Genomic DNA, 16,633 nt, shown 5'->3' with positions numbered 1-16,633 from the left:
CCCTGAATTACTGAGCATTTACTCCCCAGGGAGCTAAGCTTTCTTTCTTTATCAATCTCAAATACCCTCACAACATGAACCCTAAGAAATAGGGTTGGTTTTATACACACGCCTGTTCTACAGATGAGGACACTGAGGCCTAGAAACACTAAGTAATTTGCCAAGTCCCTGACCCCTGATGGTGAAACAAGCAGTCTTTCCCTGCACTCCTACTTGAGTTTATCTCCAGCATGTCAAATGAACTCAAAATGAGTCTGAGGCTTGCTGGGAGTAAGTGATAAAGATTTATTCAAGGGTCTTAATGGTTTCAAAACCTAAAACATGACTTGGGAATTCCCAGAAGGTTTTTGTTTATATATAGTCAGGTATTTCGTGTTTTAAAAATTCTTGCGGCACAGCGGGTGAAAATCGCTGCTCTAGATGGTTGGTGGTCTGGATAAGGGGTGACAGGCCATCTGGAAAATGGATGTAATGTGGTCTGGCTCTGTGAACATTCTTATCTTAGTCCTTCAGGAGGTAAGCGGAGGACTGTCTGGAGGTTTGATGTATATCTAGGTGCTGACACAGGACTGGAAAGTTCAAAAGTGAAAGTTTCTAGTCTAGTTAAAACCAAACAGAATTCTTCCCCTGTGTGTCATCCTACTTGATCTTCATAATTTACCAGCTTGACTGTAGTAACTCCAGTTGTGTTTCCTCCCCCCAGGGTACTTGCAACTTGTTAGTGGGTCCTGGCAATTCAGTCACATCCAGGCTGGAGGGTCTCCCTGTAGTAGCTGGGTGGGTGACACTGTAATACGGAGTCTCACTAACTCCTGCCTGCTGGGTGGTGTGGTGCAAGCTTATGAAAATGGGCTCAATTCCTTAATCCTCTGAGGGAGGTGGGTTGGAGGGGATTCATTCATTCTTGCAGAAGAAACCAAATGACTGGATACGTGGCAGATATTGTGACCATTCCAAAGAAGTAAGGTGCAGGCAGAGGGCAAATTAGGGGAGCAAAATTTGGAGTTGTCTGGCTTCACCTCTTCCTGATGTGTCTTCTCTGCCACTTTCCCAACGTGGGTGGGAAGGTCAGCTTTCTCTTTGCCCGCATCCCTTCTCCCGCTGTGAGTTTCCTCCAGGCTTGCTACTCAAGAGCGGTTTTATGGACCGTTTTATAGGAGAGGAAGGGGTTTGGGGAGGCACCGTAACAGGGGACCTATTAGAAATGCAGCCTCCCAGGCCCCGCCCCAGACCTGCAGAATCAGAATCCGCATTTCCACAACATCGGCAGGGGAGTTGCAGGCATGTTAAAGTGTGAGAAGCACTACTGCTACGCATTTTGGCCCCAGCAGACAGAAACAGGAAGCCTGGGAAGGTGGGGGAGATTATAGAATGAAATGGACTGATCCCTGCTCCTCCCCTCTCCCCTCCTCACCAGTTCCCAGCCCTCAGCTGGGATGTTAAAGCTCTGCCAGCACCCAGGTTTTCTCGGGAGCTCTCTCTCAAGGCTGTGAGGATGAGCCCACTGCCTCTCGGCAGCCCTTCTCATCCTCCTGAGCAGCCTGGTGGCTGGCACACAGGGGAGTGAGCCCTGTACTCATTTCCAACGTAAGGCCCAGCTGACTTGGGTGTGTGTGGAGCCAGTCTTCTCTCTCCAGATTCCTCCTGGTAAGTTGGGAGGTTTTAACTCGGGGGACATTTCCTGACTCTAAAAATAACTTGTGTTTTCAGCTTTAAAAAATTCTTCTGGTTTGGATACAGACAATAATGAAGGCCTGGGGATGGGGTGGGAATGGGGTGGAAGGTTAAGGGGGGGGGGGAGAGAAAGGAGGATATCTGTAAGACTTTTAACAATAAAAATAAATTAATTAGTTAAATTAAAAAATAATTCTCCTGCTTAACAGGCATCAAACAGTTCTACTAGATCCCTACTCCAACTCTGAGACTCTCTGTTCCTGGTCCCTGCCTCCTCCGTCACCCTACTGCAGTATAATGGAAAGGTAAATATTTGATCTGTCTAAGTTCCTGGCCCAGGCCTCATAAAGTCTTGGAATTTACTGTCTTTTGTTTAGTTGTGAGATGACTCAATGAGGGGCCTTAGATAGCTTCGGGATGAGGCATGAGAAAACTACCCAGTGATTAGATTAGAACTTCCAATCCCCCCACTTCTGGTACTGAGATTGAGGTCAATCGGCAACAGCCAATGATTCAGTCAATGAAACATCAACAAGACCCGCCCCCCCCCCCCCCCCCCCCCCCCGCCGCCCCTGCACTGAACATCACAGGTGTGGAAAGCTTCCAGGTTGGGGAACACCCCGAGGTGCTATGGCATGACATACCCAGAGGGGGAAAGGAAGCTTGAGCCCTCCTCCTCCACCTTCCCCCTTGCCCTGTTGAAATCATCAATCTCATAAAATTATGGTGAGCATTTAAATGATATATTTGTAAAATGCTTTGTACAAGTGCCTGACAGAGGAAATCCTCAATGAATGGCAGCTCTGGTAACAGTAATAATAATACTGTTAAAAATTAATAATAAGTTATTTAATTACTAGAGGCCTGGTGCACGAAATTCGTGCATGGTGGAGGGGGGGTCCCTCAACCTAGCCTGCATCCTCTCACAATCCAGGACTCCTTGGGGGATGTCCGACTGCCCGTTTAGGCCGGATCCTGCTGTGGGATCGGGCCTAAACTGGCAGTTGGACATCCCTCTCGCAATCCAGGACCGCTGGCTCCTAACCACTCGCCTGCCTGCTTCATCGCCCCTAACCACTCGTCTGCCTGCCTCATTGCCCCTAACCACTCGCTTGCCTGCCTCATCATCCCTAATCACTCTGCCTGCCTGCTTCATCGCCCCTAACTACTCGCCTGCCTGCCTAATTACCTCTAACCGCTTGTCTGCCTGCCTGATCACCCCTAACCATTCTGCCTGCCTGCCTGATCGCCCCTAACTGCTCACCTGCCTGCCTGATCGCCTCTAACCGCCTTTGCCTTGGCCCTGCCACTGCCGTTTCATCCAGAAGGACGTCGGAATGGTGTCCAGAAGGTCTTTCAGCTGTCCGGTCTAATTAGCATATTACACTTTTATTATAGAAGATTATTGATCATTATTCATTAATAACTGCAATGGAAAAAGACTTGGTATGAATTAGAAGAGTTTGGCTTCAGTAACTCTTGATGTTGCTGTGTGATCTTGGGCAAGTCGCTTCATCTCTCTGAGCCAGTTTCCTTCTTTGTAAAATATGGTGATGGTTTCTGCCTTCAGAAATTCACGGGTTTGGGCATTTTTGAGGACTATGTTGATTATGGTGCTGAAGTATTTTGAACACTATAGAACAAAGCAACTTATTGAAAGCACATACAAGTTGGTTTTTAATACCATTGACTCCTGACATCTTGAAAAATGTGCTGGCTGCTGCTTTTAAGAAAGGAACAAATACCATTTTCATGTGTAGTGTCACCTCCTGGAAGTCGTCTATGGGAAGTCCCTCCAGTGCCTAAGGAGTGCCATAATTTCTCTTCCTCAGGGGTAGCCTAAAGCCCACTTGCTCCAGTGATAGGCTTCACCCTGGTCCACTACTGTACCCATCCCACCTTGTTCTGTATTTGACTCTCTGGTCTCTCAAAAGTGTGCACAGGAGGTGGAAGATACTGCTGGTTTTCTTTGGGATTAAAGACACCCCTTCTTCAGCCATTAGGAACCACTCTTTATGGAAGCCCTGCCTGTCCCCTGGTGGCAGTAGAAAGAAGTGCTACCTCCAACTGAGCCCGCATCCCCTTCCCTTATGACCAGGATGATACATACGCATTTATTTATTTATATTTTACAAATTTAAATTTTAATAAATACTCTTTTTTTACTCATCATGGGCAGCAAACTATGCACATTTTACTGAAGCAATATTTAATAGACACCTTTTTTATTTTGTGCATCACAATTATAAAAATGTCTTGAACAGTTACATTTCATGGTTTATAACATGCAACTGCAGGATATTCTTCAGTTTATCTGGAATGTGATTAATGTATCCTAGCTGCAAATTTCTACCACCTCTGAAAAGCTCTAGATGTGTGAAAAAAGACTGTCCCCCATACAAAAGTGACTATGTCAAGAGCTTTAGCCTTTTTTTTCAACACTCAGTCCCTAGATCATTGTATGGATAGATCTTACACATCGTTTGGATCTCAGCACAAATGTCAATTCTTCAGAGAGCACTTCCCCGGCCCCCTCCACCCCGAACTTACTGACATGACCTGGCTTTAATTTTTTTTTACAGTATTTATTGATAGTTCCTATTTAGTAATTTATTTGCTTATTTTCCTCACTAGAGAATATACTCCAAGGGCAGATACCTTGTTCATCTGGTTTACCTCTGTTATGGTGATCGATTGTGCATAATGAACCATGCCAAAACTGGTGGCTCAGAACACTTCGTTATTATCATTTGTGGTCTTGTGGGTTGACTTGGATCAGCGGGGTTCTGAATGAGGTTGGGTCAGATGGTGGCTGAAGCTACAGTCATCAGAAGGCTTGATTGAGCCCTAGCTGGTATGGCTCAGTGGATAGAGTGTTGGCCTGTGAACTGGGGGGTCCTGGGTTCAATTCCAGTCAAGGGCCCATATCTCAGTTGCGGTCTCGGTCCCCAGTAGGGGGCATGCAGGAGGCAGCTGATCAATGATTCTCTCTCATTGATGTTTCTATCTCTCTCTCCCTCTCCCTTCCTCTCTGAAATCAATAAAAAAAAAATTTTTTTTTTTTTTTTTAAAGAAGGCTTGATTGAGCTAGACGTCCATGCTCCCTCACAAGACTAGCATTTGGTGCTGGCTGTTGGCTGGGAGCTTAGTTGGGGTTGTCCACTGGAGCACTCACATGTGGCTATATGTGAAAAATGGATGGAATAGATGGAAGAAGGGCCAACATAATACTTGGACAAGGCAAGAATGATGGAAATGGTGAGAAGAGGATTCTGGAAGTAATTACATATTTAAAGCCAGAGTCAACAGGGTTAGCTGATAGATTTCTGTGGGCTATGAGAGAAAGGGAGGAGTTGTGGATGGCTATATGGCTTTTGGCCTGGGCACCTGGGAAAATCAAGTTGCCATCTATGAGATGGAAGAAGCATGGTAAGGAGGAATCAAGAATTCGATTTTGAGATGTTATGTTTGGGATGCAGGTTAGACATCCAAGTGAGGATATGCAATAGAATGGCATTAGGAAGGATATAGGGGGTGCATGTGATCATTCAGCCTTGAGGTAACAAAAGCCTGTGCTGCAGAGAAGCCAACAGATGGGTGTGAGGATGTTCAGAAGGAAGATTGGACGTGGTGACGTTGGACAGGGAAGAAGAGGAAGTGTCAACAGTGATGCTGCGGTTATGAACCTCTTGCCCTAAATAATGAGGCAGGAGCTTTAGCTGGTCTTACTGATAAAGGTGAAGAGTTTAAGAAGATGGGACACCCAGGTGGAAATGCTCTACCCCAGGCAATGTGCAAAGCCAACAACCAAGGGTGAAAAAAAAAAAAGAATGGAAAAAGATTGAGTGTTGTAGACTCAGAGGAGTGGAGTGGAAAGTGACATGTACTGAGCACCTACTGTGTGCCAGGCACATTGCTAGTGCCTTACACTCATAATTGCGGATAGGCTTTCAAAGGTGCCCAATGGGATGGCATCATCATCCTATTTTATGTGCAGGAAACTGAGGCTCAGACAAGGTATGGGGATTGCTGGGTTCCTCAGAGGACAAATGTGGCAGAAAGTATCTTGATGTGGTGGTACAAGTCTGTGAGTAACTGAGAGAGGTAATCTCCGAGAGTGGTGTAATAGAACAGAACAATACCCAGCATCACTTACTTAGCACATATTATGTGACAAGTACACATGGATCTTCATCTTGAAACTCACGACTTTGGGAGGTTTTATTCCCATTTTAAAGACCAAAAAGTTGAAGCTCAGAGCCGTAATCTCTTCTCCGAGGTCACATAACCAATAATGGCAGGAGTTAGGAATCAAATTCAAGACCCTTTGATGCCAAAGACTGTCCTCTAAAAGAGGTTTGAAAGCTGTGCCCTCAAAACCCAAGAGATCACAAAGGGGACTCAGGTCCTTCAAATAGGGAAGCTCTGCTTTTAATGTTTTGTGTTGGCTTTTTTGATGTTTGTTTTTTGTGGGTTTTTTTTTTTTGCACTGAAACTGTGGGAAAATAATTTTTGTGTAAAGAATTTGGCTTGTGTCATGAAGGCCTTAACTGTGAGTTGAGGTGTGGGGTGAGGGCTGAGAAAAGGCCATTGGATTTGGAAATGAGAAACTTGGTGGTGACCTGGGTATAGACAGTTAGATCTCATTGATTGCTAGCAACAGAAACTAATTATGGCTACTATAAGCAGAAAAGGAATCTGTGAGAATGGTGTGGGAATCTATTCTCCCTTCCTTAAGTTAGCCTCTATTGGATTCTTCATCTTGCAACTAGCAGAGTTGGAGGGAAGGTTAAAAGAGCCTGACTTGGGAAAAAATGGTAAACAGGGCAAAACAGAGTCTTCCCAGGGCAACTCTGAATGAGTGAAGTACATTTTCAGGTCTTTAGTCATTCATTGCTCAAGGTTAAAAATCCAGGGAGAGCATCTGTTTGGCCAGTCTTTGTCTGGTGATAGGGCAAGCACTTTGATCACCATGTCCTGCAGCCTCACCTGTCCTGGGTAGAGGAAGAGTACTGTTATCAGAAAAAGGACAAACAGATGCTAAGAAACAAAACAACAAAATAACCAATATACTCAGAGAGGTAGTTTTCTGTGGAGTAAAGGAAGTTTGTGTGGATCCAATGGTCTAAGAGGACGAGGCCCCATTGTACAGTTAAAGACACTCTGGTCCTGGGAATTTTTGAAATCTTCAAGGTTAACTTGTTTATTGTCATCTTAGAGTGGGTGTGCCTATATCTGACTAATATCACCTTCCATTGTAAACCTTTCTTGCCTTCTTAGTTCCTTTCCTCCTTTTCTTCCCTGATAAATATTATTTTATGGTCACGAAGTTGTGTCCAAAATCTTTGATGCATCATCTATGCTAACCTCAGATGTGTGTATATAATATTGAAGTCATTGTGACCACATGACTACAAGCATTTGGCAAGTGTCTTCCTTCTGGTTTACTGGCTGTGTTTCCTCCAGTAAGTCACTTTCATAACTGAATTTCAGTTTCTTCACTTGTAATCTATAATAATAAAAGCATAATATGCTAATTAGACTGGACGTCCTTCTGGATAAAGCCAGGGCTGCAAGGGCTGAGCCCCTTGCACGAATTCTGTGCATCGGGCCTCTAGTACAGTAATAACAATACTTAATTCATAACACTGTTAAGTAAATATTAGCTACCTTTAACTGAGTACTTACTATTCAACCACCCCAGAGGCCACAATTTAAACATCCTCCAGACCAGGCAAGTAATGTGAATGCAAGTAGCTAGAGTGAGGGTGAGGGTATGTGAGACAATAAGGAATAGTGGAGAGTATAGGAAAGTGGAAAGAAGTCTCCCTCATAAAGTGAACCAGCTGGAATGCAAGTTCTCGGGCTCCACCTGTCAAAGTAAAAAAGAGTCTGAAGGCTTTGCTAGAAATAAATGATAAAGATTTATTCAAGAATCTTGGGGTTTGCAAACTGGAAACATAACTAGGAAAAGACCCAGAAGCGTTCCGAAGAAGAAAGAAAAGTTAAGAGTTCTTATAGTAAAAAGTGCATTCTTGGGAATAATCAGTCCTCCAGTCCTAGACTGATTCACGATGGTTATCGGCTCGATGCCAGGCTGTGTCTGGTCATGCCCAGTGATCTGAACAATGGATGTCAGGTGGTCTGCATATGTGAGTCCATCAGAGGGCTATCTGGAGGTTTGATATATAACCAGGCATTGATGCAGGACTGGAAAGTTCAAAAGTTTACGTTCCCAGGCTCATTAAAGCAAGAATGGAATAGTTTTCTCATATCTCAGCCTACTTGATTTTGGTAATATAGCAGCTTGACTCCATTTTATTTCTTTACCCTATTCCTCACATCCCAGACCTACCAAATCAAAATTCTAGGGGTGGAGAGATCCAAATCTGTGTTTTAACAAGCTCTCCAAGTGGTTCTGATATTCACTCAAATTTAAGACCCACTTACTGTGACATAGGACTGTAAGACTATGTCGCCAGATCTTTTACTTTTTCTAAGAGAAGCTAGAAATTTATTTGTATGTGAAATCCCCTGCTTTCAAATCTTGGCTATGAATTCAACTTTAAAAAATATACGGTGTGGGGTAACAATAGATATGGTTTAGCCAGATTTCCAACCTCTGGTTTATGCTTTTCCCCTTTAATCCTTAAAATAAGATGTAGGAAGAAGATGTAGATCCAAAAAGCGAAGTGTCGCTCTAAGTTAATAGCCAGGAAGTGGCCAGCCTCTGACTTGGCCCTAAATGTATTTGGTTCTAAAGCCTCTGTCCTTTTTACTCTTTATGTAGAAGAGAAAATATATGAATGTCCCTAGCACAGAGACTAGCATCACAAAAGCGAAACATCTTTTGCATGCCACTGGCCATAGACTGATGAGAATTTCTTCTCCATCCTCTGCCCCACCCTATCCCTTCAGCCTCAGGCTAATCCTCATTCCTGTAAAAGAGAGTCAGTCTTGGGGAGGTGGGGGGAGCCCATGAGGGCTGGGGAGTGGTGAGGCCGGGTAGTTTCCTGGCTCAAGGAGCTGGGTAGGTGCCCGAAAAAAGCTGTGGGCAGCAGTGCCTAAGGCTGAAATGCCCAGTAGCCAGCTGGGTCCACAGGCTAAAACCGGCTGCTCACCAGAGTCCTCTGTGTTCCTTAGACTGAGTTTCAGGAGCTCACCCAGCGGGTGCCCCCACCTGGCTCCTGCTTCATTGCTGTTGACTTCTCTGAACTCAGAGTAAACAGTCCTTGCCCCTCCCAATGAAGGCATGTTTCTAGTCCCAAGGCTGGCATGGGCAGCTGGGGGTGGGGGGAGGCCTTCTCAGCCTTATCCATCTGAGGGGACAGTGGCTGGAAGTGAGCCCTCCTCACCTGCCATCCCAGTGGTCACAGCCCCAGACCCCCTATAGCCTTCCGCAGCAAAGCCTCCTGGGACTTACAGAATCTCAGATTGTTGGAGTAGGGATATTAGAAGGCACTTCTTGTCGAACTCTCAGGGTAACTCTGTCTTGGCATTTGCCTGGCCTATACTAAAGCTTGGTATATACTTACTAGTGTCCTTAGTAACAGTAGATACCATTTATCCATTGTGTATCAGGGGTGGGTATCTATGCCCATCACGTGGATCTAGCCCTCAATGAGTACACAGCAGCCCCATGTCAGGAACATCACATTCATGTTCTCATTGCACTCTGATATTACTGACATCTTTGTAGATGACAAAGATGGCAGCTCAGAACAAGGGAGTGCTTCATTCAAGGTCCCTCAGCTGGAAAATGGGGAACGTTGTCAAACCTAGACCCTCTCACCTCAAGGCCAACGCAGGACGTTTCCTTTGATCCCTTCCTCTGAAACAAGTGTCTTGCCGCATATGTGTCGCACAGCGGGCACCTGGAGAGTGTTTATGATGGAATGGGGGAAAGAAGGGCTCCGACAGAAGGAGACCTGGATTCAAAACCTTGTTTCTGTAGCCTTACATGGGAGCCTTCGGGGAGGGTCTAAGCCACGGACACCCAGTTCGTCTGTCACATACAGCTGATGACAATCATAGCTCTCTAGTCACAGGTTTGCTGGGGCTCCATGAAACAATGAGCACAGAGCCTGGCTTAGTCAGCGGCTACATGGCTGGTGTGGGAAAGAGGAAGAAACACAGCCCAAACTGCTGGAGACGGGTCACCTCTGAATAGACGGGTCACCTTTGTGGGCCTCCCTTTCTTGTGTCAAATGGGTTCATTTATTCATAACAATTGCTTTTTTCCCAGCCCTTACTCTGTGCTCTCTATCACTACACTAGAGCTCATCACTAATCCCTGACCCCAAATCTAACCACTTAATCCCCAGTCTCTACAGTGTCTTTGGGGGTCCTGCCCTCTCCCCCTCTCCCTCTGACCCTGAGCTTTAAGGGGAGACCCAGGGTCTTGGAATGGGAACCCAAGCGTCTTGGGCCAGGCCCTTTCCTCTCGCGGCCCAGCCCTCAGGTCCCAGGAGGGAGGAGGGGAAGGGGAAGTGGACAAGGGTCCGGCTGCAGCTGGTCAGCTGCGCCTGCCTGGAAGCTGATTAGGTTCCTGGTTCCCACCGGGGCCAAGAGTGACACCTGATCCCAGGGGATTGTGAAACGGCAGGAGGTGGCCGCCCGCCTGCGGTGCGGAGCGGCTCCCCCTCGCCGGCCCGGCCCCGCCCCTGCCCCCCGCCCCCCCGCCCCCCGCGCGCCATTAAATCCCCCCAACCCGGCGACCGCGGCTCTCACCTGCACCCCGCCGGGCGCAGCACCATGACTCCCAGCCGCTACGGTCTGCTCGCCGCCCTCCTCCTGGGCCTGCTGCTCCGCTTTGCCGCGGTCCCCGGTGAGAGGGAGGGAGAGGCCGGGCCAGGAAGGCCAGGGGAGCCGCAGAGGCGTAGCCTCTCTGCGGGCTGGAGAAGTAGGGGTTCTGGGGCGGAAGTGGGGAGACCCATGAAGACGAAAAATTGGGGATCCCTGGTGCTTAAGGCGGTGACCCTTGTAGTTTAGGCGGTGGGGCCAAGTACGGTGGGCGGGGAGAGGCTTTGTGCTGCAGGAGAGACTGTGTCCGGAGGGGGACCCTCTGCCTGGACACCGATGGCTCCTGGACTGTCAGCCGTGCGGGGGGAGGGGGGGGGGGTAGAGGGGTCCCCTGAGGATAGAGGGCTCTGGGGCCAAGGCTTAGGTAACTCCTGTACTCTCCGGTGCTGGGGACCCCTGGCTTGGAAGTGGGGTCTGCTGAAGGCTGTAAGGGGAGTGCCTAGGGCCAGAGGCTGAGCATTCCTTGAAGCTTGAGATTTGGGGTCCCCGGAGCAGGAGGTGGGCATTCTCTGGGCCCGGCTCCGGTCTCCCCCTGACCGTCCTCACGTCCCCTCCCAGGCACAGCAGCAGAGAAGACGGGCGTGTGCCCCGAGCTGAAGGAGGAGCTGAACTGCACGCAGGAGTGCAACTCGGATGGGGAGTGCGCCGACAACCTCAAGTGCTGCCGGGCGGGCTGCGCCGCGCTCTGCCTGCTGCCCAATGGTAACTCCGGGTGGCCCGGGGCGGGGCGCGGGGAGGAGGCGGGAGCGGCCGGGTTCCAGGAAGGGGGACGCTCCGGGACCCGGGGACCCCTGGCAAAGCCCAGGCGGATGGAACCAGATCGGCCCGCGCTCGTTCCTCTTGACCCTGGGGGAACAAAGGCGGCGTCGCTGAGGCGCGACGCAAGACGGGGTGCCCCCCCTCCTGCCTGTATTCCAGTCTCTGGTGCGTGACGGGCTTCCGGGCACGCACAGCAGGGACGTTGTTCAGAGCTGGCTAGCGAGCTGGTTCCACGGCCCGGGGCGCTCATCCCTCCAGGGGCTCCCAGATGATTCTCCAGGCAGGAAGCAATCTGACAGATCTAGGAAAGAGAACGTTCTCGCCCAGCTCACCTCGCCAGCCCTTGCCTCAGCAGCAGGCATAGCCAGGGGGTTCACCTTTTGCTCCCCTGGCTTGAAGGAAGTTGGGACTCGTCCCTGAGCACGCCTCCCCCTGCCTCCTCTTTAAAAGGACCTCCTCCGCTGGAGGGAGGGAGGGAGAGAATGTGAGAAAGCTGGGTGCTCCACTGCGCCTGGAACTCCCATCGGAGCCCGAGTGGCATTAGGCGGCATGGAATCCAAGCTTCTGGGTTTTCAGCGGGAAAAGCTGAGATCTAGGCAGGGCTCTGACCTGGGGTACCCACTGCTGTGATTACTAGTCCTTATCCAGAATACCTTGCTACTTCTCCAAAGGTGCCAGCGGGGGCTGGGAAGTTTGGTAATTAGAGACTCAGACACTTAGGATCAGGGAGGTGGGAGGCAGAGAAAGGACTGGGTCTGGAGGCCTTTAATCCAGGCCAGAGGGAGGAGGAGCAGAAGGAGAGCTGGAGACCAGGAGAGGAAGCTAGAGGCAGACGCTTAGGTGAGAGAGGTGGATGCCAAAAAACAAACAAACAAAAAAAAAAAAACCCACCAAGAAGTCTCTGCTGTTAGGGGGAGCCTGAGATGGACAGACTGAGGCAGGCAGAGGGGCCCGGCTAGGTGGCCTCCTGAACTAGAATCCTGATTCTGCCGCCTGCTAGCTGTGTGATCCTGAGCGAGTCACTTCCTCTCCAAGCCTGTTTTCTCGTGTCTCGCTCAAATTTTATAGGAGTGACATGAAGGCTAAATTAAGTAATATGTGTAAAATGCTTATTAGAGAGTGGATACGCTATACACAGTGCCTTGTTTTGTCAGTAAACTGCTGGGCGGCTGGGGATCCAGAGCCCCAGCCTTTTCCAAAGGAATGGATTTCTCTGTGCTAGGAAGTCGGCCGCTCCTGTCCTCTGCACCCAGTCCTGTGCCTGTGGGTGACATTTGGCTGGGCTTGCTCCTGGGGCTTCTGGAAGTGAGCTGAGTTCCCTTCTCCTTGACCCAGGAAATGGAGCGTAGGGTGTGTGTGTGTGTGTGTGTGTGTGTGTGTGTGAGAGAGAGAGAGAGAGAGAGAGAGAGAGAGAGAGAGAGAGAGAGAGAGAGAATATGGATATTGGAAGGCTGGGCTCAGGCCTTGGTTTTACTTGTGACCAGCAGTGTGATGTTAAGTGGTGCCTTCGCATCTCTGTGCCTCATTCTCTTCATCTGTGATAGGAACGTGGTTAGAAATATCCCCTACAGAGGAGATATTTGGCATGAGGATGAAAGAAGATAGTGCATGTACTTTACACCAAGAGCATTGTGAGTGGCATAGCTCTGCAGCCTTAGCTGTGAGTGTGTGTGTGTGTGTGTGTGTGTGTGTGTGTGTGTGTGTTAGTTATGGAGAATGCTTGCCTGTGTGTGGATGAGGAGTGTGCATGGGGGAGTCATGGAGTGTGTACCAGGTATATGGGAGTGAGTAAAGAGATGGTACACCGCACTTACAGTTTACAAAGCAGCACAGTGCAGGGCACACAGACTCTGAAGCCAGATTCCTGGCTTTCAGATCCTGCTTCTACCCTTAAGCAAATTACTTCACCTCTTGGTGCCTCGGTTTTCTCATCTGTAACGTGAGGGAATAGTAACAATGCCTGTCCTCTTCTTCTAGGACTATTGTGAGGATTAGACGAGTCACCACACGAGTTAATGCACATAAATGCTTAGAATGACACCTGACACACAGAAGGAGCTAAGAAAATGTGAACTGTTCTAGGGACTCATTACAATTATTGTTGTTGCAAAGGAGTTGGCCTTTTCAGAGAGAATTAACCAGGCATACATTGCCCCAGTTGCTTTCACAGCAACCCCGTGGTGTGGGCAGCGCTGTTCTCCTGTGGCACCTGAAGTACTGCCTCTGGGGAATTTCTGGCCCTAGGCTACTAAGTTAGGAAAAGGCAGAGCTGGGACTCCGAGGTCCTGCGATTCTGAAACCAATGGTGGAGGGAGCCTGAGGGGGAGGGGTTTGCGGGTGATCTTCCAGGGTGTGGGGCGGTGGGAGGTCAGGCTGTGGGTAGGTGTTTATCTCCTGGCACATCCCTCTGCCCACTTCCCCTTACTCCTTTTTCTATGAAGAAAAGCCTGGCTCCTGCCCCAAGGTGGACTTACCCTTGACCCCGCTTGGCCTCTGCCGGGACCAGTGCCAGGTGGACAGCGAGTGTCCTGACCAGATGAAATGCTGCCTCAATGGCTGCGGGAAGGTGTCCTGCGTCACACCCGTCTTCTGAGGTATGTGGGTGGGAGGGAGGAAGCGCCCTTAGGTGATGACACCTGCAGGAGGTGGAGAAGGAGGACCCAGGGGAACCAGCTTTCATCCACTCAACAGATGTTTCTTAAGCATCTGTTATGTGCTCTGTTCCGCTGGTGGTGCTGGGGATTCTTCACGGATGACCAAACCAGACATAAATTCCTCTCTGATGGGGTTTACAAGCTCGCAGACAATAATCAAAATAAGCAAACACGTTCTGTAGAATGTCAGAGCGAGATGGGTGCCATGGAGGAAAAGGAAACCGAAGGGGGATAAGGAGCACTGGGGTGGGAGTGGGGGAGCAGGGAGCAGGGTTACCATTTTCTTACACCAGACAGTCAGGGGGTGGGAGAGCCGTGAGGACTCCTGGGAGAGTGTTCCCGCAGAGGTGCAAAGGCAGGAGCTGTGCTGGAGAGCAGTGTAGGGAGGAGAGGGTCAGAGAGGGAACGGGTAAGCCAGCAGCTTGTTAGGGGCCTGACAAGCCATCGGAAGGACTTTGGTCTTGACCCAGATATGTTGGGCCATTGGAAACGGACATGCTCTGACTTGGATTTGAAAAGGCTTGCTCTGGCTGCAGTGTGGAGAACACTATAGGGGCAGCAGCGGAAGCAAGGGGGGCGGTGGGGAGAGAGCAGCTAGGAGGCTCCTGCACATGCCAGGTGGGAGATGACAGACCAGGGGAGACCAATGGCTGGGTTTGGGACATACGTGAAGGTAGATGGGACAGTATTTGCTAATGAATTGGGCTGTGAGGGCAAGAGATTTTCTCCTTCATTTCCTTAACACAGCACTTAAGTCAACAGCTGGAGGAGCAGCTGGATCTTAGGAGCCCCTGGGGAGGTAGGAAGCGCTTGGCATGACCAGTGGGAAGCAGGAGAGTTGGTACTTTTGCCAAGAAGCTTGGCTTTTTAGGACGGATATAGTAGAGATCAGTGTACTTCCTCAAATGTGTGTCTGTGTGTTGAGCCCTTCTGTAGCAGGTGGGGCTGTATTCGGCCACCTCTAAAAGGGGACAGAGCCTCTCTGTCCCCATGTATAACTAAAAATAAAACATTAAGTCCTAAAGTAAACGTGAGGAAGTAACACAAAACAAAACGCGAAGACATGCTCAGCCAGCTGATTGGGTGAGCCAGCCCGCGCCACCAGCTCTGTGCCAGGCGCTGGGGCAGAAGGTAACAGCTGCCCTTCCTCACAGAGCTTGCAGCTGCTTGGCTGGGGTGGACAGATGGGCAGACACTCCCACTGCTGCTGTGGAGGGAAGGGCGGGGTGCGGTGGGAACAGGAGGAAACCTCACCCGGGTAGGATTGGGAAGAGGATTCGAGCAAACTTCCCAGGGGGTGGTGACCCTGAGCCAGTCCTAAAGGGCGAGTGGAAGGTGGGCAGCCTGGAGAAGTGCAGGGAGGAGGCTGGTGCGGGCAGGGGACACAGAATGAGCAAGAACCTGGAAGCGCCCTGTGGTTGAAATCTCATTGTTGATCCGCTGCTGCTTCTGACAGGCTCTCAGCCAAGGGACTGGGGGGTCACGATGGACCCCGGAGAGGGGGATGGACGAGCCCAGGGTCCCATGGCTACTGCTTCAAGGCATGACCTTCAGAGCCGGAGAGGGAACCATGGTCTTCCTAGAGCCCAGAGCACTCCATTGACCCCAGCCCTCTCTTACCTCCTGGAGTGCCAATAGCAGGGCCAGGCTTTTGAGTCAGGAAGACACAGGTTCAAATTTCAGCTCTGACACTTAACTAGCCTTTCACCTTCCTGAGCTGCAATTATTTTACTTATAAAATGGGATAAATATTAGTGTGATGAACCCAAAGAAGAGAGGCAAGGGGGAGCTTCCTGGTGGTAGAGGGCCTCAGGGAGGTAGATGACCACGGCGCCTCAGGAAGGCCACGTGTGTCTGAGGAATGGTCTGAAGCAGAGGAGGTGAGTGTAGGACCCGCAGAGAAGTAGGCAGAGCCCCAGGGCCTCAGAAGGTGAAGTGTGTGTGTGTGTGTGTGTGTGTGTGTGTGTGTGTGTGTGTATGTCGGGGGGGGGGGGCGGGGAGGGCGGGGGGACGGAGGCGAGGAGGTATGGCAGCGTGAGGAAAGCTTTGGTCCAGAACTGAAGCGGCAGTACCCTCGTCTGGTATGGTGGATATTGTTGTTGATGGTTTTATTATGATTGTCTCCCTCCAGTTTCAGCCACCACAGCCTGCGGAATGAGGGAGTGGGAGTTTCCACCTGGCTCCGTCTGGCTCCAGCCCAGCTGCCCTCCCTTCTTTCTGGCCTCTGCACTCCCTCCTGTGCTGACCACAGTTTCTCTTTCCAACCAATAAAGTGACCACTTCCAGCACTGGTGGGGCCATGGCCTCCGTTCTTATCACTCTGTCCCTGCCCGCCCCCCCCCCGCCCACCCCCCCACCCTGATTCTGGGTTAAGGCGGGATGGGGGGCAACCAGATCATCCAGGCACAAAGTCCAGAGAGGGATCACCTCTGAACAGTGAACACAGTTACAGGGCTTGTCTGGTCTGGGTTGGTGGTTATTCTCGAAGATGATGGGAGGGAACCCTGAGGCTCAGATGATGGGATGCTTCTGAGGTCTCCGAATCGGTGCTGGGCGTTCCCATAGCAGCAACACGGACTGTGCTCCAGATGCAGGGCCGGGAGGTTCCCTGGAGAGAGCTCCTGGCTCCACAGACAACCCCGAGGGGTGACGACAGCCCCGACTTATAGACCAGCTTTGCCAAGTTACTAGTTTGCAGCCACAGAAAAAGAAGATGGCAAAGGCAGGGTCCTTTGTTATAAGCC

General features: G+C 50.0%; 1 protein-coding gene across 1 annotated transcript; it reads left to right on the top strand.

The window, feature by feature from the left end:
• The first annotated feature begins 10,343 nt into the window (after positions 1-10,343).
• WFDC2 (WAP four-disulfide core domain 2) lies at positions 10,344-16,177 on the top strand. Its single transcript, XM_079783416.1, has 4 exons — positions 10,344-10,501; positions 11,035-11,178; positions 13,677-13,829; positions 16,021-16,177. Exons 1-3 carry the CDS (start codon positions 10,429-10,431, stop codon positions 13,826-13,828), a joined length of 369 nt encoding a protein of 122 aa, XP_079639542.1. The 5' UTR covers positions 10,344-10,428; the 3' UTR covers position 13,829; positions 16,021-16,177.
• The last annotated feature ends 456 nt before the right edge of the window (positions 16,178-16,633 follow it).

Source organism: Cnephaeus nilssonii (assembly GCF_951640355.1).
Source record: "Cnephaeus nilssonii genome assembly, chromosome: 11".
Taxonomy (NCBI): Eukaryota; Metazoa; Chordata; class Mammalia; order Chiroptera; family Vespertilionidae; genus Cnephaeus; species Cnephaeus nilssonii.
The sequence above is the reverse complement of the archived record's forward strand: the minus strand, read 5'-3'. Positions and strand labels throughout refer to the sequence as shown.

Excerpts from the sequence above, each read along its gene's own strand:
- WFDC2 (XM_079783416.1), top strand. The coding sequence starts at position 10,429 with ATGACTCCCAGCCGCTACGGTCTGCTCGCCGCCCTCCTCCTGGGCCTG. Across the intron at positions 10,502-11,034 it reads CCGCTTTGCCGCGGTCCCCG|GCACAGCAGCAGAGAAGACG; the intron begins GTGAGAGGGAGG and ends GTCCCCTCCCAG. Across the intron at positions 11,179-13,676 it reads GCTCTGCCTGCTGCCCAATG|AAAAGCCTGGCTCCTGCCCC; the intron begins GTAACTCCGGGT and ends TTTTCTATGAAG.